Source organism: Neolamprologus brichardi, chromosome 16, assembly GCF_056152115.1.
Source record: "Neolamprologus brichardi isolate AB-2024 chromosome 16, ASM5615211v1, whole genome shotgun sequence".
Taxonomy (NCBI): Eukaryota; Metazoa; Chordata; class Actinopteri; order Cichliformes; family Cichlidae; genus Neolamprologus; species Neolamprologus brichardi.
The window spans coordinates 20755243-20777448 of NC_142119.1; the positions used below are offsets into that span (position 1 = coordinate 20755243).

Genomic DNA, 22206 nt, shown 5'->3' on the forward strand with positions numbered 1-22206 from the left:
TACAGAGTCACCGCTGAAATCTCAATTATTAAAGAATCCAGAGATGAGAGCAGGTGAGACCAACTTGAATTTCAGATTTTATTGAGGGTTTTTAAGGGGCAAGTATGTTTAAGAAATGTAAACTTACTCAGCGTTTGGTAAGGGTGTCAGCCATTCAGACAAAAGTAAACCGACAAGCACCTGATCAAACTACAAGGGTGCGCCTTGAGAGGTTCAAAAGTTTATTTTTATTCTTTTCATTGTTGGTTGTGGACATCTTAACTGTATAAACAACACACTGATTATACAGTTAAGATGTCATTTTGTAATAATTACAGTTGGACCAAAATCAGCTCACAAAATGGTATAAGAAATTTTTTTTTGATAAAATTATAAATTGTGGTAAGTGATAGTAAAGTAATGAAATATATAAGAAACTCAAATGTGTAAAATTATAAAATAATATTGCAAAACCTAGTATGAACGATAACTAAGGTTAAGATTGCTCCACTTGTCTCGGAGGACATAGGGAACATACAAACTTACATACATACACTATGATCTTGATGACGTTGGGTAAAAAACGTTGAGAAACTTAGTGGAAAAGTATCAGCAACAAAAGGTACTTACAAATAAATGTTCGCAAAACTGAGGGATATATAGTGTTTTTGGATTTGTATTTTGTGTTATATATTACTGCTGTATATCTTTGTATAGATTTTATATTTTGAGGGAAATCAATCTACAGCTTTACATCATATTTTCTTTTTGTGTTTGCATCGTCTGTGTCTGGCCAGACCAATTTTTCAAAAATCTTACTGTTTACCACATAGATGTCATTTTTTTTTTTATCTTACTTGAGAGTTATGGTTATATTATGTTTCAGCTCAGCGCTGCAGTCCCCCTCCCCCCGCTTATTCAGGACAAATCTTTCACATATTGTTCATTGCTGTATACTGTAGATACTTTTGGCTCTGTTACTTCTTTTGTGCCCATGCCAAGATATCTACATTTTTCTGGCTAATATCTATCATCCCTTTTATACATACATATACAAAATGTCACTGATGTCAATACTTTTTTAAGAAATCGTTAAGACATTTATTCAATTCATAGCCACCGGTAATAACTGAATAAGAGATAAGCCTGAAGCTAACTTGGCCACTAACAGAAATACTAATAAAAACTGGATGCACCCGCCCCGTCAGCTTTCAAGGCGATCAAATCGAACGCACCTCCCCTCTGTGGCCAACCACGGAGTTTCTCGCGTTATTTGGACACAGCTGACCGCTTGAAGAAATAAACCAGGCTAGGCTAGCAGGACAGATAGTTAGCAGCAGCACGGAGAACAGGAACACAGTCGGGCTTCAGCTCAGTGGGGAGGGGGGGGGACAGCGGAGACCGGACAGGAGCGACTCTTTCCCTTCCAGCAATGCGGACACTGAGTGTCTCCTCCAGCTAACGTCAACGGCGTCCCGACGGGCAGGGACTGCTCCGAGGCGACGGGAGATAAAAGGCGACATCAAAAAAGAGGAAGGGTTAGCTCTGTTTCAATGTTATTGTCAATTCAGAACCACATATGGTCACAATGTCCTGCACTGGCAACCTCGTTTGGGATGTAAACAAACGCCTAATTGGATACAGCGAGCCTAACGCCATCAGGACCAACTATTTAGGTAAGAACAAAGCAATGCCTCTTTACTGCTAACGCTGACATGTATGAAGAAACGTGTAGGAGCAGTGTTCATCTGCAGACTGTGTGTGTGCTGCTGAATCACAAGAAGTGACAGGAAGACTGTGTCCCAGTCCAAGACACTACCTACTTAATAACAGACAGCTGCCGCTATCCGCGCTCCCCCGTCCCCCCAACCTACACAGTGTAAACACAGCCTGCACATTTTATTTATAGTGAAGGAGCTAAAACAGTACAAAGACGAGGTTCAGACTTGTGCTTAATTTGTAGCAGTGTGGGCCTGTTCATCACATCATAAAGACATAATGTTACTTTTTCAAAGGAAATGCAGTGTAGATCTCATTTCAGTGCAATCACAGGATTGTGCAATCATCTGTAGAAGGCACCCCCATATATAGTAGTCTGAAGTATATCCCTGTAATGGCACAAATAATGCAATAAAAGCAGGGTTCAATCATGTAATGCGTTTATGAGAGGCTAGTGCATTAAAAATAAAAGTGCTCTGAGTTTGGCAGGAGTCTGTTTACAGTAGAAAGCGCTGACAGCATCAGGCTTTCTTTTCAAGACACACAGAAACCTATGTGTCATTACTGCTGCGTGAAAAGGCCACAAGGTGCTGAAAGTAGCACAACCAGCAGGGCCGGGAAGGATTAGAAGAGGAAATTAAAATGGTTTAGTTTGCAATTGTTTGACTATCAAAATAAATGAGCTAAGATGACATAATAATAATAATAATAATAATATTTTTATTCATCGTTACAGCCAAGAAATTCCCATGTTACAGCAGTCAAAACATTTAACACGCCACATAACCAAAGAGTTTACATTTGACAAAGGAAAATGGCTCAGAAAGGTTAAATTGTACAAAAGAAAGGAACACAAGGAAAATAAGTCCAGCTAGTAAAGATGTTATAATAATAATATTACATCTAGGTAACAATTCAAATTGCCTATATCTACAACTTTCAATCACTGATGATTTTTACATTACGTGAGCATTTATCAGTAATACTGATAATAATAATAATTTGCGTTGTAGCATCATATCCAAACTGGAAGCAAGCTTAAAGGACCAGAAATGGTACAAAATGTATTAAATGAAAAATTACTTTATTAATATTTAAATGAAAAATGACAGGTTTTATACAATAAGAGTAGCCACAAAAAATTATATATAAATATTAGGTAAATATCTGGAAATGGTGAAGGCGAAAATATCTCACACTGAATGAAATGCAGCAACTTATTAAGGTTTTAATGCGATTTTATGTAAAAGTAATAGGACTGCATAATTTCAATAAAATGTGTCACAGCGCTGCACTGCGTTGATTATTTCTTACATCCTTGGTTCCTGCAGGCAGAAACAGCATTCCGGTTCTGCTCATCACTGATCTGCTAGGAAAAGTAATCATTGAATTTTAAGGCGTTCCTCTTTGCTGCTGCATTAAATGCATTTAAACTTTGGGGGGGGAGAGATATTTTTCTATCATATATTTCAGTCTGTTTATTTTTTTTTTAAGTCCTCTGGAATTTAAATTTAAAATTTTTGACTTTAAAAAAATATAAATTTTAAAGTGCTGGTTGCTGAAAGTTGCTATATTGATAAATTATTATAAAAAATTATAAAGGTAGGTCTCTTTTTTTTTTTTTTTTTTTTAAAAAGTGCAGATATAGTTATTTTCCAGTGTTGGTTGTGAGAGGACAGTGCAGGAGAACAGAGGATGCTGCCCGTGGTGTACTCGGAGAGATAAAACTGTCAGAAAGTCTGTACCTCACGGCTTTATAAGCCCGTAGAGGTGGGGCAGGTGCCTCAGAGGTTTAGTCAGTCCTGTATTTAGCGTGTCTGAGAGATAGTCAGAGCTGTTGTCGTGTAGAGGATACATGCTGTGATGCGTGGGTCACAGCTCCTGGAGGATAAATTTAGCCTAGAAGAAGCATTAGAGGGGAACAAGTTGGGGGTTTGTATTCAGCTGAAACTGAGAAACGTCCCGTGAGGTTTAAAGTCTTCTATATTGTAGGGTTTTCCCTGAACTGTGATAGGAAATGCCTAAAACTTGCAGAAACTGATGAACAAAAGGAAGCAAAGCAAAAAGCACGACATGCTGACATGGATGCAGGCTACAAAATGAAACTGAAATGAAACAGCAGAATGATTTATTATTATTATTATTATTATTATTATTATTATTTGTGTTTTTGTTTTTTGTTGTTTTTTTAGCCTGTGTCTGGCCTGTGTGTTATGAAAATATGCTATTGTCACACAATGCTAAAACAACTGAATTTATATGTTTAAGCTCGTTGAGGTTTTGCTGCTTTAAAAAGCGATTGGCCTGGGATCATGGAATCCGGCTGGATTAAGAGATTATTCATATAACTAGGAATTACTATTTTTACTCATCTTAAGTTACATCATGCTAAGTCATTTTATTTATAAGAAAATTTAAAATCAACAATTGTTGACAAAAGCTGTATAGGTAGAAGAACAAAATCGTTTAAAAAAGAAATTACAAACAAATGATAAAGAAAACAAATAACAGGCAAACTTAGTCCATTTCAAAAGCCAACCACTCTTTTTCGAGTCTGAGTCTGGTTCATGAGGGCAGCAGCCATCTCTCTCCCTAGCCACCTGAGGGGTGGATACTGAGGCATTCGAAAAGTGAGGTGGTTCAGGCAGAGATATAATCTCTCCAGTGTGTACTTGATCTTCCCTGGGTCCTCCTCCCAGTTGGAGGCAGAAACACCTCAACTAAGAGGTGCCAGGAGGCATCCCAGTCAGATGCCTGCACTATCTCGACTGCCTCCTTTTAATGTGGAGGAGTAGCAGCTCCATTGTGAGTCTCTCCTTAATGACAAGTGCCTCATTCAGCTCTGAGGGAGGGTCCAGCCACCCTGCAAAGTAAGCTCATTTCCTCCAATTGCATCAGCAATGTCATTCTTTTGGTCGCTAGCCTCAGCTCATGGCTAAAGGTGAGGTTTGGGATGTTGATCGACCGATAAATTGGCAGCTTTGCTTTCACGCTCCGCTCTCTTTACACAGAGAGGCAGATTGGTATGACTCTGGTCCAGTCCATCTGCCAGTCTCCTGCTCCCTCCTTCCCTCACTCGTAAACAAACCCCAAGATACTTGGACTCGTCCACTTGGTCCAACAAGTGGGCAATCCAGCTTTTTCTAACTGACAACCAAGGCCTCAGGTTTGGAGGTGCTCTTATAAAACTTTTATAAAACTTCAGTGGAAGCTGGCGGTCGAGGCTCGATGAAGCCACTTTGACCAATTTTTCTGAAAGAAAGCAGAGACAAGTTTGATTGCACAGTTTTTTATATGTGAACATTTTTAAACGGAATGTAAAAAGTCTTGCATTTGATTTTGTGAACTGATAGCAAATCTGAGTATTGTTGCAGATTTAGGCATGATGGTACTTAGTACATTACTCATCATTAATCCATTTATAGGTGACATGACTGTGCTTGCGATTGGTGATATCAGAGAAGCTTTTGAAGTGAATCACTCCCAGACTATTTCTGCAACATTCATAACACCTGCTGAAGCAAGTTAAGGCTCTTGTTGGTATATAAGCCACCAGACTTTTGCAACAGCTCACTGAGTAATTTCATTATTACTAAAGTAGTTAAAAATATAAAGGAAAACACAAGGAAAGCAGCTACTTTATTTTAAAATTAAATATTTCTGTTTTTCTTCCCTTAAAGGCCGTTCTCACACTGGAATAATGTTTTTATTTAATACAATAAATGCTTAATTGTGACAGCAAATTCTTCTTGATTAAAATAGTTCACCTTTATAAAAGAAAAATATTAGCACAAAGAAGTTTATTGACTACTGTTACATGGGGTTTTAGTTTTTGAGGATCTAGGTGACTAGTAGTTGGTCCAACCACACTGACTGACAAAGAAGAGTCCATAAAGTATGATCAGTTCTTATGGGAGCCTGTGCACTCACCCCATCAGGGATGTGACGACATTGCTGCTCAGCGTCTTGTAGAAGATGCTGCCGTTTCTGCTCATCATTTGTGCAGTACTACTATAATAATGATCAGTGGCCTGATTGCTGCTGCTGGATGAGGACATTAGCTTTGGCACAGTTTGCTTTTCCCTGTCAGGCTTTACCCTTTAAGTGACAGTTTGCAATGATGAAGGAATGTCCTGTCCTGCTTTCTCTGGTAGTCCTTTGCTGACATTGACAGTGAAACACACCGCCCTGGCTCCCATTGGATGTTAAGGAATTCACGATGCGTGTGTGATCTTAAAACAACCGCGTCAGCGTTGTTAATATCAAACATGTTATTCAGGTTTATCCGAAGCGTCTCTTCCTTTTTTATCTGAGGCACAGGTTGGTTATTTCTTCCTTTCAGGATTGTCCTGATTGTGCCGTTTTCCTTCCAGGCCTCCCAGTAACATTTCTTTCTTTTAGTCTGGACTCTCACCTTCTCCTAGATGTGATTATCGAATTTGATTCAAACATGCAGATGTTTTTAACGAACTCCTGCCAGGTAGACTTCCTGTAGGCCCTACTACATGGTGAGCCATGTTGGTGTTTGTCAAAAAAACCGAGAGTGACAAAGTTGTGAAACTCATAGAGGGGAAGTTGGGAACAGCAGATAAACTGACGGAAATTGGGCTCATAATGAATGAACTGCCACATTATTAAAATTTAAACAATAATCCAGATCAAGTGACTACAGTGTCTGCTTTTTGCCTTGTCAGGGGTATTTTCCCATTTTCACTCAAATCCTTGGATGTATTGTTGTTGATTGTCTTTGAGTGGATCTTACCACCGTTATTGTGGATTTCCTCTGTGATTGTCTCGAAGTTTATTAGTGGTTCCACCATTAGAGGTTGAGCCAATTTTTAAACGTTTCAACGGCACCCTTGAACTTCTTTCCTTCTTCCGTGTGTGTGACTTTTAATAGAAGTAGTTTGACATGTATGGCTCATTCAGGGTGTGCGCTTATCGGCCTGAACCTGTTGATGGAGATGCTTGTGATGCATACCAGCTTTCTGTGCTCTGTGCACAGTGTGATAAATGTTATTGGATCCAGGAGACTGCCAAATATAACCACCTTATCTGGGTTTCTTATCTTTTTGTTGACGACATGCCTTAGATAGTGAGAAATCCAGCTGTGCTTGCACGCAGATGATCAGAAAACCAGAATTTTTTAACTTATCCGTCAGGACGACCATATTGCTCTTCGTCATGCGGTGATTGTAACTGAATGAAAAAACTGCAAAACTGATGACTTTAGAAAGTGAGACCCTGACCCTGAAGCTGTTTGTTAGAATAGCACATGCTTTGAAGAGCCTGAATCTTCCTGTGATTTGCTAATCAGGTAATTACTTCAGTTTCCTTCCCCTTTGTGTGTTTGACTCTTTGATCTCTTTTTGTTTTACTGTGTCCTCTTTACCTCCCCTCCTGTAAAACCTTTCAAATGCCTCCGGGTCACTTACGTCTCAGTTCTTTGTGTTGGACTACCAATAAATATCATGTCAAGCTTTAAAGTCGCTTACTCCAAAACTGTGTTTTAATGTCTGCTATTTGAATTGATTTCTCGTCCAGTTAGACGTCATTTTGTTGCTAAATTAATCAAACACCTGGGAAATCTTAGGTGTGTGTGTGTGTGTGTGTGTGTGTGTGTTTGCCCTGCAGTCACAATAGAAAGATGTTCACAAAAATAAGATAAAATATTAAGGGTTGACATTGTGAACTATCGAACCACTGTTCCTGTATTTTGAGTCTTATTGCAGAGCGGTTTTGTTTCATGCAGTGGAAGCAGAGCGGCTTCCACTGCATGAATAATGGAACACAAGCTACAGAGCCACTGTTTAATGTGACATTTTATTCCTGTTGCACTTAAGTGAAGATTGGTAGATAAATGCGATTCAAATGAAAGTTTAAAGCTTGACAGCCTTCTCAAATCTACATGTTTATGTTTTCACAGGTAGAAGAGAGTTTGTCCAGAGGCTTAAACTCGAAGCAACACTGAACGTACACGATGGCTGCGTAAGTGCCCCACATTTTTATCCGTCTCTTCATGTTTATTGGTTGAAGTCCTCTCCCTGCCAAACACGCCACATCACTTTTTCTCAGCTTGCTGGTGGGGCCTTAAACAGATCAGATCAGGTCAGGTGGTTAATTCCTCTGAGAAACCTGAAGCTGACATAACAGTCACACGTCCTGTCACACTACAGGGCAGGACATCAGCCTGTCCAAGACACCACAACAAGCATCGCATGCATGCAGGTCTCAGGAGAGCTGCATTAAAGTGCAGCTCTTAGCCACAATGATTGAGATATTATTATTGCATTTTCTGAATATGTTAGTTTGCATTTAGTTAAGTAGCTAAGAGCTTCTGTATTAACACGGTGTATGTTTTGTTTTTGTCTTGGACTCTACAAGACTTGTATGATTCATTTCAAAATAATCTTTATTTAGCTATACTTGGCCTTCAGCCATGTTCTGAAATGAGCCGTTTTAGCTCCTTTACTGATTGACTGCTTCTTATAAACAGATGACTTGAACAAGCAGGGGCTGTTGTGCTCATTGTCAGTCTATGAGGGATATCAGACATCCTGACATTAAAACATCCAAGAGTGGAAAAAACAGTCTGAAACACAGCATTCAGAGCAGCCTGAAACCCCAGCTGTAAGCTCATAGGGATTACTTGTATATACACAGACCTCCCTATTTAAGGCTTTGGCCATGGCCAATATGAACATCCACCTTTTTAACAATGTATATGTGACAGACAGAGATTTTAGCATCAGAAGAATAATATTAGTGAATATGAATTATTGTGAATACTTTGTAACTCCAAGCTTAAAATTTCTATAATAAAAGTAATCAGAGGTTTTTCAGTGGACACCGTGAGATACCTGACCTGTTCTGACTCTGCACTGTACCACATTACACGAGATGCTAACCCTACCCTGTGTTTAAAAATGCCATCATAATAAATAAATAACTCCATTTCCTGCCTCATCTGTCACCATCTGTTAATCTTTCATTAGGTGAGGAGGGGCCTCACCTACACTCCACCACAAATCTAACTATAGATGATTCTATAGTCAAACATGTTAAAAAACTGATTCAGACGTGAGGTCTGCATGTAGGAATACACACAGTGTAATGTCTCAGCAGAGGCAGTCTGACACGATGAGGCGCTGACGGAGGCTGCAGGTGTTAATGAAATATTGATCCACAGAGTGACAGCAAACACTGACCTGATGCACCACTCTTCTTTTGCTGTTCCTTAGATCCACAGCTAACTCATTTTCTAGCCTTATGTTGGTGGTTATTTCAGTTGATCAAACTGTTAATGAACCTAATTTGAATTGGACAATGGCATCCATATTTTCTTACTGATTGAAGCAAAGGGATTCAGGGATTTTCTTTGTTGCTGATGCTTAACAAGCACAGAAAAGACAATAATATAAATGCAATTCTGTGCAGGGACATGCCGTTTCTTGTTATTTGCTTCTCTGATAGTAATTCACATTCGTCATGCAGAATCCTCTCTCACGTGTCCACATTTTGGGGCTGGACTGAGTTACTTATTTATTTATTTTTTAACTATTTGTTTAACATCAATCTCGTATTACATAAAATGAAGAAATTCAGCAAGTCGTCACATTTATGAAGCTGTAATGAATGGATGTTGGAATTTAACTTGCGTTTGTCAGTGTAAACACCATGTAAGCGCTCTCTCTGATCTCTCCTCAGGTCAACACTATATCGTGGAACGACACGGGCGAATACATCCTGTCAGGGTCGGACGATACCTTCCTGGTCATCACCAACCCTTACAACAAAAAGGTTGTAATCAAATGTGTCTGACATTGTTTATGGAGGAACACCAAACTGATCATTTTTAACTGTTATTCTTTGCATAAATGGTAAATTAGCCGTAAAACAGGACAAAAATAAATGTAACTGTTATCTAATATAGAGGTAGGAGATCTCCTGGTCTGTGTAGTTGTCTAGTTAGGTTCATCTAAATCAGGGGTGGGCAATTCCAGGCCCCGAGGGCCGGTGTCCCTGCAGGTTTTAGATGTGTCCTTGAACCAACACAGCTGATTTAAATGGCTAAATTAGCTCCTCAACATGTCTTGAAGTTCTGCAGAGGCCTGGTAATGAACTAATCATGTGATTCAGGTGTGCTGACCCAAGGTGAGATCTAAAACCTGCAGGACACCGGCCCTCGGGGCCTGGAATTGCCCACCCCTGATCTAAATTAAGCCGAGTCTCCAGTTTGAGTCTGTATTCATCATAAAACACTAACTCTTAAACATTAAAATTACATAAGTGTCTAACAATCTATGAGAGTCTTGAGATTGTTTTCATCTTTGTTATTACAAAAGTGGTAAGAGAAGTTTCTGTGGTTCCCTTGGTTTCTCTTTCTTTGACATATTTTGACTTTCAAATGATGTCATATGAGGAGAAAAGGGAAAAAAACAAAACAAAACGCCAAACCTAGCAGCAGAGTCGCATTTTGTGGCTAACCGCTAAATAATCCCAGTATGCCTTCCTGTCTTTGTGTAGTTCATGCTGGGCCTCTTTGTCTTTCTTTTAATTTCTTTATGGAAACAACTTGGATTTTTTTTAGGCAGCATGCCAAACTGAAGTAACTGCACGATGGAAATGTATGTCTGGTCTATTGCTAGTGCAATAAAATAAAAAGCTACGAACAGCTGCCAATTGCATATAAAAAATGGCTGTAATTGCTAAATGCAATAATTTTGTTAAACACCTTGAATTCAGTCACATCTTTATTTATTTGAACTTCCACTGTGGCAGTGTGCAGAAAAAATGGTATCTGTCCAAATACTTAGGGACCTGACTTCAGCTTGGGTTTAGACAAAGATTGGAAACAGTCAGAAAAAGCATGGGATTGCTCCCAGAGACCACTTACCAGCAACTCTAAATACTACAAATGAACACATTAGTGTCTAAAATTATGTAAATGTGTGCAAAACCCCCCAAGACGTCAACATTTTATACTCTTTCATCTGCTGATTTGCTGCCTCTGGTCGAGCATCCCCTCTGTTGCGGTTGTCATCATGCATTTCTTCTTCTCTGCTTCAGGTCAAGAAGTCTATACGTTCAGGTCATCGGGCAAACATCTTCAGTGCGAAGTTCATGCCCCACACCAACGATCAGGAAATTGTCTCCTGCTCTGGAGACGGCATCATCTACTACACTCACACTGAGAAGAGTCCCGAGTACAACAGACAGTGTCAGTTCACCTGCCATTATGGAACCGCTTATGAGGTGCTGATTCACAGAAGCTGATGAAAAGGGTTTCTCTCTTACTCATTACCCTCCTGTCTTCTAAGCTTCACTTTGTTTCTTCAGATTATGACGGTACCGAATGACCCCTACACGTTCCTGTCCTGCGGGGAGGACGGCACGGTGCGATGGTTTGACCTTCGCATGAAAACTAGCTGCACTAAAGAAGACTGCAAAGATGTACGGGTGACATCTGTGATGTTTGTCTTTTTTCTGTCTGTGATTCATCATCAGTCAGGGTCAGGATCAATGTGTTTGTAGCTTTGGGGTGGGATCGATTGAAGAACCATCATTTTGTTGTGGAAACCCTGGCAGGTGCCCTTAAAACCAGATTAAAACAGAGAGGTGATCGAGCTATTGCAGCAACACTATCAGATCTATGGATTTATCTCCCTCTCTGTGTCTGCACAGCTTTGTCGATACAGTCTTTATTAAAAATGCATTTATTCTCTTTGGGTTTTGGCTCCAGTGTGACATTTTTTAAAATGTTTTTATTATATTTTAATATCATGTATTGAGCTTATTTTTTCTGGATTTTAGTGTAGCTTTTCCTGGGGGTATATAAGTTTATTTTGTACTGTTGTTTTCATTGAGCTATATAAATAATCTTTATATAGCCCATTTAAGGAACTTGACCTTGAGTTTTTCACAGTGTTTAGTGTATAAGAGTTTGTGGATATATCTTCTTTTTTCTCTCTTCGAAAATGGCTCACTGGACTTTGTATTCATACAGGACTGATAATGGACCCCCCTCCCTTTCTTACTTCACTGCTTTCTTCACAAACAGCTTTTGGTCTCTTCTCTAGGAAGCGGTTTCTTTGGCTTTAAACCAGCCTGCTTCAGTTGATAAATGAGTGTGTGTGTGAGAGAGAAACCGTGTCCTCCTAGATTATGTTGCATCTTCTTGTATTTCGTGCTCCAGATGAGAACCTGTTACCCTAAAACTGTCAGAAGAGTTTTACCAGCTGGTGTCACCGGCCCCTCTGCCTCCCCATCATCAGCCTGCAGTAGTCAGACCTGGTAGTGCAGTTGCTCCACTCAGTTGGTACTTTATTAGGTGCAACTACTTCAGAGTGATACAGCAGTTTGGGATTTGACATCAAACATCTTTAGTCTGACCAGTGATGTTAATGTGGTCTCATAAAGCAACAGAAACACCTCTTGAGCTTCTAAAACTGTGCCTCTCAAAATGATTACAGTTGAGTCAACACAGGATTTATTGCAGGCATCAGTTTTACATTAGTTTACATAATTTAAAAAAAAATAAAAATTCTCAATCAGTGATATCTGCCATTACTGAGCAGAAGTGACTTCCAGACCTCATTGCGCTCTTTCATTTCAGGACATCCTGATAAACTGCAGAAGAGCAGCGACCTCCATATCAATTTCTCCGCTGGTGCCGTACTACCTGGCCGTGGGCTGCTCCGACAGCTCGGTGCGAATCTACGACAGACGCATGCTGGGCACAAGAGCGACGGGTAAGCAGCCCTGCACGGTGGACTTAGCCACTCTACACATCACAAATTCGTTATCCTCGTGTTAATGTGTAGGTAAACGCAGCCTGTTGCGGTGGAGAAACTAAACTTACAATGTCCGTTTTTGCTTTGAGTGTTCAACCAGTTTCTCATTTACATAAAGGTAGCGGGGGGAGGATCTCCCTTTGAGTTGTTGGTCCCAGCCTGCTGTGCTGTGCCTCGTCTCTTGTTGGACATTTCTATTTTTAGATACTTTCACGAGTATTTTTACTTCTTCCTGTGTGTTTTAAATCCTTCTGACAACTGCTTATAAAAGGTATTTATGGAGCTTTGTTCCTACACAGAATGCAAGTCAGTGTTTTTATTCAGAGACTTTTAAACAGGCTGTTTAAACAGTAGGGTAAGGTGAAGCATGCCAACAAGTGTTTTTTTTTTTTTAAATTTTTTATTAAACTTTATTCATAGTTTTTCTAAACAAAGCTAAACAAAACACTTAAATTCTCCCTATCGCTTATCCCACTGAGATTACAAATGTAATGGAGAAGGAAAAAGAATAACACTGATTTAATAAATCGATGTGGATATTAATGGGATAAACACAGTACATGTGTATGACGAAAAAAGTATGGACCTTTCTCCTTAACTCAACAATAAGTTTGAGTATACCACAATTACATACACTAACAAGACCAGCAGTAGCTTTGTTATCATAGTGACCAGGTCGATAGATCCAGTTATTAAAAGATGGAGATTTGTCTGATTAATTATTGAATAAGTCTTCGGGCCATTTCTCGGCAGTGTTGCTACACTTCCACCAGGAGTTCAGTGTTTAGATAATGAGGGTGGATTATTACTCTGGATCCTACTGTACATTTTAGATGCATTGCTCTTTGTGCCGGGGTCTAAATCTAGTATATCACTAATAATATTATTGGCCAGCAAATATGGGAGAGTAAAATTCATATTTATGAGCATCTGAAAAACTGTCATTTGGACTGTTATAACTTTTGTGTAATGCCTGAAATAACGAGTGTTCCTTAGAACACAAATACATCCTTAAGAAAGTGAATAAATAAATACAGACCATTTTTGTGGCAAGTTTGAAAACTACGTCAGTTTGAGACAACGAGAAAAGACAACTGTTCACCACAGGAGAAACGAAGCATAGCTGATTGATGCAAACAGGTTTTCTAAACTGGAATCAGGTTTTTTAAGGTGTGTTCCACAACAAGGTTAAGGATATGAAGTTGTTTTCCTTTGGCCTTTGTTGATCTCATTTAAAAAACAGTTACTGGATTGATATCCAATCCCCTGCTAACTCAGACAGGACTTTGATTTTTTTCACCTCAGGCAGAAGTCCAGTCTATTAATTTGGCTATTTGTGCTGCCCAATAGACTTGGGTACCTCTAGACATGGGGATGGCACAGTTAGACTTGTAGTCAAGACCGCCTAATCCGAGACCAAGACAAGACCAAGACCAAGTTGAGACGAGACCAAGACCGAGACCAAATCGACACGAGACCAAGACCAAGACCAAGACAAAAAAAGTTTTTAAACTGCAGCCAGATGCTGCTACGTTTACAGGTGTCAGGCATATTTAAGCGTTTTTGCTTTCGCACAGCCCTCCTCACCGCTGTCTACTATCTCACTCACTTACTGAGAGGACAGACGCATGCTCCACTTGACTGTCGCGTCTCTCAACCCCTCTCTATTTTTCACATAATGATATTATCCTATATCCTCGCATGTGATTGGCCACAATATGGATGGATTGGGGCATAGCTGAGCCACTGTGTGAGAGCTGAGCAGCAAAAGGAAATTAAGTGAGGCTAGAAATGACTGAAAGATTATTAGGCTCTGTTTTGAGTTTTGTTCAAAAAAGAATGACTTCATATAGGAAAAAAAATATCACATATGCAGGACACCTTAAACTAGTTTTAATTCTACCAAAGTACACTATTTAGATTCAGAAAAGTTTATATAATTATTTAGCCTTGTTGTGCAAACAAGCCTGCATAACTTAATAAATATAGAATTTGAAAAGTAACAAATGGTATCGAAAAAGTTACACTAGGTACTAGATACATGTTCTGATGAGTTTTGGCAAACAACCATTTGACTAACATGTGTGTCTCACCTGATCTTGTTCCATCTCTGTTCTGTCCTCATTCTCCATCTCCCTCTCTGTTCCTCTCTCTCCCTCTTTGTGCTGACAATCAAGCCAAACACCAACACCATCAAATATACAGTGGAAACCAGATATTTACAAACTCTTCAGATAAAAACACAAACACTTTTTTTTAATTGTAACATCAAATCAGACTAAATGTTTATTTTTTTTAGATTGATAATTATAAAAAACATATTTGTTAACTTTAAGTGTAAACAGAGAAACGATCTGTATTTCTTAATTGCAAATGGCACCAAATTGTATTCAAAATTGAGCCACACTTATGGAGCTCCACAATTCTTTTCCTGGTGTTTTGGTTGACATCTCTTGATTTTTCCCATTTCAAAGAAACAGGCTCTGTGTTTTGCCTTATATGCATCCACAGCTGTGCCACCAATTTACTCACATGGACTCTACTAACCTATCAGAAGCTTCTTAAGCTCAGAATGGAATCGTCTGGAGTTTTCTTATTAATTAAAGACGCAATAAACTTAATGTATATGTACTCCTAAATTTGATGAAAGTGGTTAAAATAGACAGCTCCCTCTTTTTATTCTGACATTTAACTTATTCAAAAGATATTTCAACATTTATTTATCTAAAACAAAACAAGTTTACTCTAAATGGATGTTTAACAGTAAAAAAAAAAAGTTTTTATGTTTTCTCCCTAAAGTGTATGTAAACATCTGGTTTCAACTGTGAATATACTGCTGTGTATTGAAATTCCTCTTGTTTTGCATAGAAATATACTGAATAATATACAAAGCATAATATATAAAATAACATCTACCTGAGTTTTTTCTTTGAAAGAAGCTCCTTATGTCCATTGTTGTGCTCATCAGTACACAACTGAAACCGATTTAGAGAGTTTGTTTAGCCGTGGAGGGTAACAACTGAAAATATGAAATGTAAGCTAAGACTCTCTAAAAAAATCAGCATTGTTGTTCGGCTTTTTATTTATCCATTTGTTGATTCACTCGAAGAGCAAGTAACGCAACAAAGTGATCAGTTTGATATCAATCGTTTGTGATACACCGTCATATTTACATTATTTATACAGTACGAATGATTTGCTTTGGTAGGCCTACCTGGTCAAACTTAAGCTCTCCTCTGTCTGCAGCAAACTCGCAGGCAGCAGCTTCTCCTCCCTCGCTCACATGGGTGCTGTGCTCAGTCGCCTAGTGCCGGAGCTCGGATCATACCAAAATTAGGTGGAATTTACGACTGCGCGCTCTGTGCTTCGTGTGTTGTTTTGTTTTATACAGTTGTCAGTCAGGCATCTAACTAACAAATTACACTCCAAAAGACCCCATGCTTCTGAAAAAATGACCCGGGCTTATGCCCAGTAAGCCACCGCTTCGGTGACTTCAAATCTCCCGATCACTGTCGATTTGAGAACGCAAGACCAAGACCAAAGTCAGTCGAGACCAAGACAAGACCAAGCCCAAAGTCAGTCGAGACCAAGACAAGACCAAGACCACGTAAAAGTGGTCTCGAGACATCCAATTCTAGGCACGGTAAACCTTTCATCTTGATTATATTGACTCCTCCAGTGACTAATGGGCAGTAAAGCTCAGCTCGCCAGCTCGCCAGCTCTTGTTTTGTAACTGAGTTTTAAAATGATGTTTTTAGGATTCCTTTTAAAACACATGAGTTTGATTCTCAAGTAGGTGAGTTGTGTGGCTTGAACGAAAGGGAAAGGATTAAAATCTGACCCAAATTCCAACTGACTGACAGGATGTGTATCTAATCACATCAGTAACCCTTTCCTCGGCTCTAAAGGCAGTGGCTATGGATTCTGTAGTGAATAGTGAAAGACGGCAACGCTGCCAAGTATCGTAATATAGTGGGAAACAGCCTGAAACCTCAGAGTTGGTGTGCAGTGAAGCCAGTGGTGAAGACTAGATTGTTCTGACCCAGGTCAAAAATGTTGAACTAAACCAAACTGTTTTTCAGCACAGTAAACAGACAAATCCACGACTCGTCTGGACCAAATCCACAAATTATAATTAAGAATCCTGTTCACCGACTCATTGGCTAAGTTGCACACTCTCTCTCATTTTTGTAGGCAATTACATGGGCCGGGGAACCACGGGCATGTGTGTTCGGTTTGTTCCCGCTCACCTGTCCAACAAGTCGTGCAGAGTGACCTCTCTCTGCTACAGCGAGGACGGTCAGGAGGTGCTGGTCAGCTACTCCTCCGATTACATTTACCTGTTCGATCCCAAAGATGACCAGGCTCGAGAGCTCAAGGGCCCGTCAGAGGAGAGGAGAGAGGAGGTGAGATCCCAATGGGAACTTTTCTTCTGTCATTCTTTTCTCCCAAACTGTGTCTTTTAAAGGTTTATATCGTTTCAGACACTATGCTGTCATTTAGACAGTTTTCCATTATTCCAAGTGTGCAATAATTGATCTACAAAATAAAAATCTGCCTTATCTGTCAGTCTAAGGCAAAATCCAAAAATATTTACCACTTTTTAAAAAATGGGTAAAATACCCAAAACAATAAAGAGTCTCTGTCTTTTCTTGTTGATCAGCTGACTGACTACTGGAGTGTAGATCTCAAGTTAACATGTACAGAGAAGGTTAATGGAGGCCTCACATGTTATGTCTCCTGTTAAGAGTGCTAACGGCCTTTTGACTCTATAGAAAATAAACATAATCACGTCTGGCTGAGTGGAGGTGTCCATGCAGCTGATTTTTGGGGGCGAATAGGACCGATTGTTGTAAACAGAACTGACCTTGTTGTTGCTTCTCTGGGCCCTGCAGACATCAGTGCTAAATCTGTGGTGGCTGATGCAGTGCAGGGAGGTGAGCAAATGACCCTGAGAAAAACAAACCCAATACAAAGAAGGAAGAAACGCACTGAGGATGGAAACAGCGTCATGAATTACTGCCTGATCTGTTTGGGTCTTAGTTAGATTTCCTTTGTTAGTTTTGAGATTCAAACAACTGAACAATCAAGGAAACTGCGTGTTTACGCTCGGTGGTGGTCTTCACGTGTGTCCGAATGTGCTGGATCACGGTGCCATGGCAAGTTCAGCTGTGTCTAGATGCAACCACCACACGCATTCCTTTCCAAATACAGCGAGCGACGCAGGCAGCGTTCCTCAAACCACCAAAATAGTTCAGGCTGATTTTGGGGCAGGCGAGGAGCAGTGTTCCTTACCCCCTCTGTTTTCCTCTACCTGCGACCTTGTTTGTTTAAACCTTTTATCTGATTTATTCAACTGTCTTTCAGCTTCTGCTCCTTTTCACCACCTGTCCACACATTTCCTGACTGAAGCGGTGGATAGTTCCTGCTCTAAGAACCTCTTTTTCCTATTTCTGGCTCTCAGCCTGTTGCAGCCAGGGGGACTGGAAAGTGGCAGGCAACCTCAGTCATGCTGCCAGGAGGAGGGGGTGGGGTGGGGGGAACACTTTAAAGAGGACACTGATAGAGACGAGTAGTGTTTTGCTTTGGCAGCGCAGCTATTTTTGACCATGCCTTGACTGACAAACTGCTAATCTCTGTGAATGTGTGTGTGTTTCCACAGCTGAGGCAGCCTCCAGTGAAGCGCCTCCGTCTACGAGGTGACTGGTCTGACACTGGACCCCGAGCTCGCCCTGAGAGCGAGAGGGAGAGAGATGGTAAGATCACAGTATGTGCTCCTGCTCGTCTACAGCGACGGTCTCGTATGACAGGTCCGACCTCTGACAAACTCTGAGAAGACTCCAACCTGCAAAATATATTTTTATATACTGCTCAAAACATTAAGGGAACACTTGCATCACACATTGGATCTCTTAGGAACAAAATCCTCAAGTTGGAAATCTTGACTGGCATTCAGTCCTCTTTGAGGGCTGGGTTCAAAATCACACCAAAAAGTTAAAGTTGTTCAAGCGTTTCCTTCATTTTTAGCAATATATTTTCCCCATATTGATTTTGTAATCTTAGACGAAGAAGAAATCAGGCCATAAAACTGTCTCACCACCAACTCTGCAACTTATGAACCAACAGTGCAGTGATCTGTGGTAAATGCATTTAAATCCCAGCTCCCATCTTATTGAACACTCAGAGCACTTTCAGCACAAGCTACATTCACCTGGTAACGGGCGCTTTCATACAGCACTTTTTCTCTTTGATGCTTTCTCTCTGGCACAGACACTCACACTGATAATACATCTGAGTTTTTAGGGTTCACTGTCTCGTAGATCCAACCTGACCTCTGGACATCCTGCTGTTCTTCCTGAGCTTCAGTTCTCTTGATGCATCCATCAAGTTTACCTTTTAAACTTAACTGAAGCTCAGAGTATGTAAACCCGATTTAAAGTGTTTCCTTTAAAGTTGATCTAGTTGATAAAATTGATGCAGAGTGGGGGTTCGTGTCTGAAAACAAACTAGACACAATAGCAATAAGAGTGAACAAACATCCAACTAAGATAATGGTTGGGTTGAAAAATGGTAAAAAAGCTTTGGGGCAATAGTAACAGCTTATATTTCACATAGTCAGCTGAAAATGTGTGTAAAAAGCTAAACTTCTTTATTATAGTGTATCAAAGTTTGCTTGGGTCAGAGGGAGTAGAAACCTCACTTTGAGGCAAATGACTTGGAGCGGTCTCCTGCCGTTTGGTTTTTTTTTTTACCATAGATGAACGTAGTTTAAGTTGTTTAATCTTTTTTGTTACTGTGGTTTATTTTGTTCAGAAATAAGAAAAAGATCAGTCAAATGGAGGAAAAACCCATCTTAGGGTTTCAGGTGATGACTGTTTCAGAGTGCTTTACTTTGTTCACAAGTTGTTGTTTTTTTCTTTTCTAGTTGGATTTCTTGTTTGTTTTTTTTCATTTTGTCATTTTTGGGGATAAATTTTCCTTAAATTCTCATATTAAATTAATATTTTGTGTAATGAGTCATCCTTGTGTGGGTCTTAATGAGCCTCTGCTTGCATATGATCAGTTATGATAAGCAGTTTCTTTTGAGTACAGATACTCCATTTTTTTTTTTGTTTGTTTCTATAAATATGGACTGTGTCCTAAAGACGTTTTCCTTTTTTTGTTCCAGGGGAGCAGAGTCCGAACGTGTCTCTGATGCAGAGGATGTCGGACATGCTGTCCCGGTGGTTTGAGGAGGCCAGTGAAGCCCAGAGTAGCAGAGGAACCCGACCTCAAACGCGGCCCCGAGGTGAGGCTTCAATACTCCGGTCTTCAAACGGGCCAAAAAGTGTCTTTAAATTATTTATTTGTGTTTTGAACCTGATCTGTGTGTCAGGTTGATCTGATGTTTGGCTTTTCTAAATGAAGTAGTGCAGAGTAATGAGAATGCCACTTGTTTATTCACCCCTTTTTCTTTTTTAAACGTGCAAATGAACAGATGTGACCAATCAGACCACTGCATTTGGCAGCAAATGCACACGTAGCTTAAAATGCACATCACTACTGAATATATATGAAAATAGTAAAATAATACTATTTTTACCTCAGACACTACACTCTGCTCCGGGTTCTCTTCAAATACACTCTCATCTCTGCTCCACTCACATCCTAAAATATGTACGAAGTGGTTGTGATACAGCTTCATCTCCTGGATAAAACCATGAAGTTCAGACCGAGCAGATTCACATGTTTAATTCTTTATTTGTAGTCTCAGGGTGTCGTCCATCACTTGTTCTTTTACATTCGTTTCAGGAAGAATTACCTAATTTATTAATCACTTAGTCTTTCATGTTGCATTAAGAAGACCTAACATCCTCACTCTGGCTTACACTTAAAACTGTCACTATGGAGGAATTTGTTGACGATTGACTCATTAATGTGCTTAAACTTCAGTAAGACTGACTGTTAAGAATCTTTCTGTGATAATAAAACGTAAACTAGCCAAAATCTAAAATCATTGCTTGATTTTTTTTGTCTTCAGGTACAGCTCTTCGTCCCGAGGGGACGTTGAATGCTCCAGCTGCCGCAACAGGCGACTCTAGTCAGGAGTCCAGCGCCCCCGAGAGGCCTGTGGGGACGGACTCCCCAGAGGTACCTGCCAGTCCCGCAGCGGCCACCACTGCGCCCATGCCTAAATCCACCTCCTCTTCCTCCTCAGGGTCATCATCAACAGTCACAGCACCTCCTCCTTCCAGCTCATCATCAGTGGAGACCTCGGCCACTTCTTCCTCCCCTCTCACGTCATCCCCCGACTCAGAGCAGCGGAGTCAGGGTGACACAACCGGGACCCCGACACCGACGGCCACGCCCACCTCTGAGCCCGCACTCTCAGGTAAGAAACCAGGACCGCACTCACACTCACTGTTCACATGTAAGCCTTCAGTCCAATGAGGAGGGTTAACTGCTCAGTGTGTGTGTGTGTGTGTGTGTGTCCGCGTGTGTGTATGTGTGGGTGTGTGTTCATTGGAGCCACTCCACTCAAGCAGCAGCCTCACTTCACTTTATTTTCCTTCAGCATCCTGTTGTCCTCCTCCTCCTGCTTGTTTATTTCATTTTTGCCCGATTCTCTGTGCCGAATCTTCTCCTCACATCCTCCGTCAGTCTTCTAATCGTGCATCCACTCTTCCTCTCTTCCTCTGCCCCTTTGTCAGAGTATGGTCCTCATCGGCTGCCCATAAGTTTAGTGTGTAGGCGTTTGCAGAGGTTGCTCCGACTGGCCGACCCACCTGGACGGGGTCGGCGAGCGGCCCCTTCTCCTTCTTCTTCTTCACCTTCTTCTTCCTCTGCAGCCCCTGAGAGACAGTTGCAAAGAGCTGCTACCTCTGCCGCTGCTGCTCCTGAGAACCAACCTCGTACAGGTTACCCACCCCTCCGAGCTCATCAACCCTGCAGCAATCCCTCCATAAGGGCTGCTCCCCTGCCATTAACCCGTCCCCGCCTTTTAAGCAAAGACAGCCATGTCTTTTGTAGAGAGGCTCCAGAAAGACCCAGTCTTGCTGTTACTGACCACTAACCACACACTGATCTTCCCCGCTCTCTTATTATTCACCCCTTACTTCCTCTAAACTCCAGAGTCCAGTGTGTCGCCTCTCCACTGTTTGCTCTTAACTCACTAATGCTCTCACTCCATCTTTCCACTTGTTGCTTGAGTTTTCACCTGCAAACTCTCCTGCTGGAGTGGCACCAGACGGTATGAAGCTTTGCTTTGGCCTCATGGCTCATGTGGTTGTTCAACCATGTTTGATGATATAACTTGCCTTTTTTTTTTCTTCAATGTCATTGGATAGGTCACATTACTGGCTTCACCTGCTGCTGATGTTAAAATTAAGGTTATTTTCATCAGTTAGTGTTGCCCGTTTTGTAAATGTGTCTCGATACTCAAAAGCCGGTGGACAAACAGAAAAAATAAACAGACATAAGTGATGTTACTTGAGTTGAACTAAAATGCTTGAAACAAAAAAAAAACAACAACCAAATTTTCTGAAATGCTGGATTGAAAATAAGCAAAAAAGCATCCACTTTGGAGTCCACAGACTGACTCTGAAGGAGCTTCGGAAAGACCGCAGAACTATTGCTCGGTTTTCCTATTTGCAACAATTTGTGGCTTATTTAACAGGTTTTTTTTGTCTGTGCACGAGTGCAAAGCAATAAAGTAAAACCCTCGAATCAAATAATG

The 22206-nt window shown here is 40.5% G+C and overlaps 1 protein-coding gene across 6 annotated transcripts in view; it reads left to right on the forward strand.

The window, feature by feature from the left end:
- The first annotated feature begins 1278 nt into the window (after nucleotides 1-1278).
- dcaf6 (ddb1 and cul4 associated factor 6) overlaps nucleotides 1279-22206 on the forward strand; it is a 28799-nt gene continuing 7871 nt past the window's right edge. For 2 of the 6 annotated variants that reach the window (XM_006788297.3, XM_006788298.3), the window contains exons 1-11: nucleotides 1279-1655; nucleotides 7625-7686; nucleotides 9406-9498; nucleotides 10768-10953; nucleotides 11038-11151; nucleotides 12314-12449; nucleotides 16686-16897; nucleotides 18154-18247; nucleotides 19660-19779; nucleotides 20512-20862; nucleotides 21182-21388. In XM_006788297.3, the coding sequence (XP_006788360.1) occupies nucleotides 1559-1655; nucleotides 7625-7686; nucleotides 9406-9498; nucleotides 10768-10953; nucleotides 11038-11151; nucleotides 12314-12449; nucleotides 16686-16897; nucleotides 18154-18247; nucleotides 19660-19779; nucleotides 20512-20862; nucleotides 21182-21388 (1672 nt within the window). In that variant the 5' untranslated portion in view covers nucleotides 1279-1558. The remainder of the gene's footprint in view (nucleotides 1656-7624; nucleotides 7687-9405; nucleotides 9499-10767; nucleotides 10954-11037; nucleotides 11152-12313; nucleotides 12450-16685; nucleotides 16898-18153; nucleotides 18248-19659; nucleotides 19780-20511; nucleotides 20863-21181; nucleotides 21389-22206) is intronic. The other 4 variants (XM_006788295.3, XM_006788296.3, XM_006788299.3 and 1 more) reach the window with 2 other exon arrangements.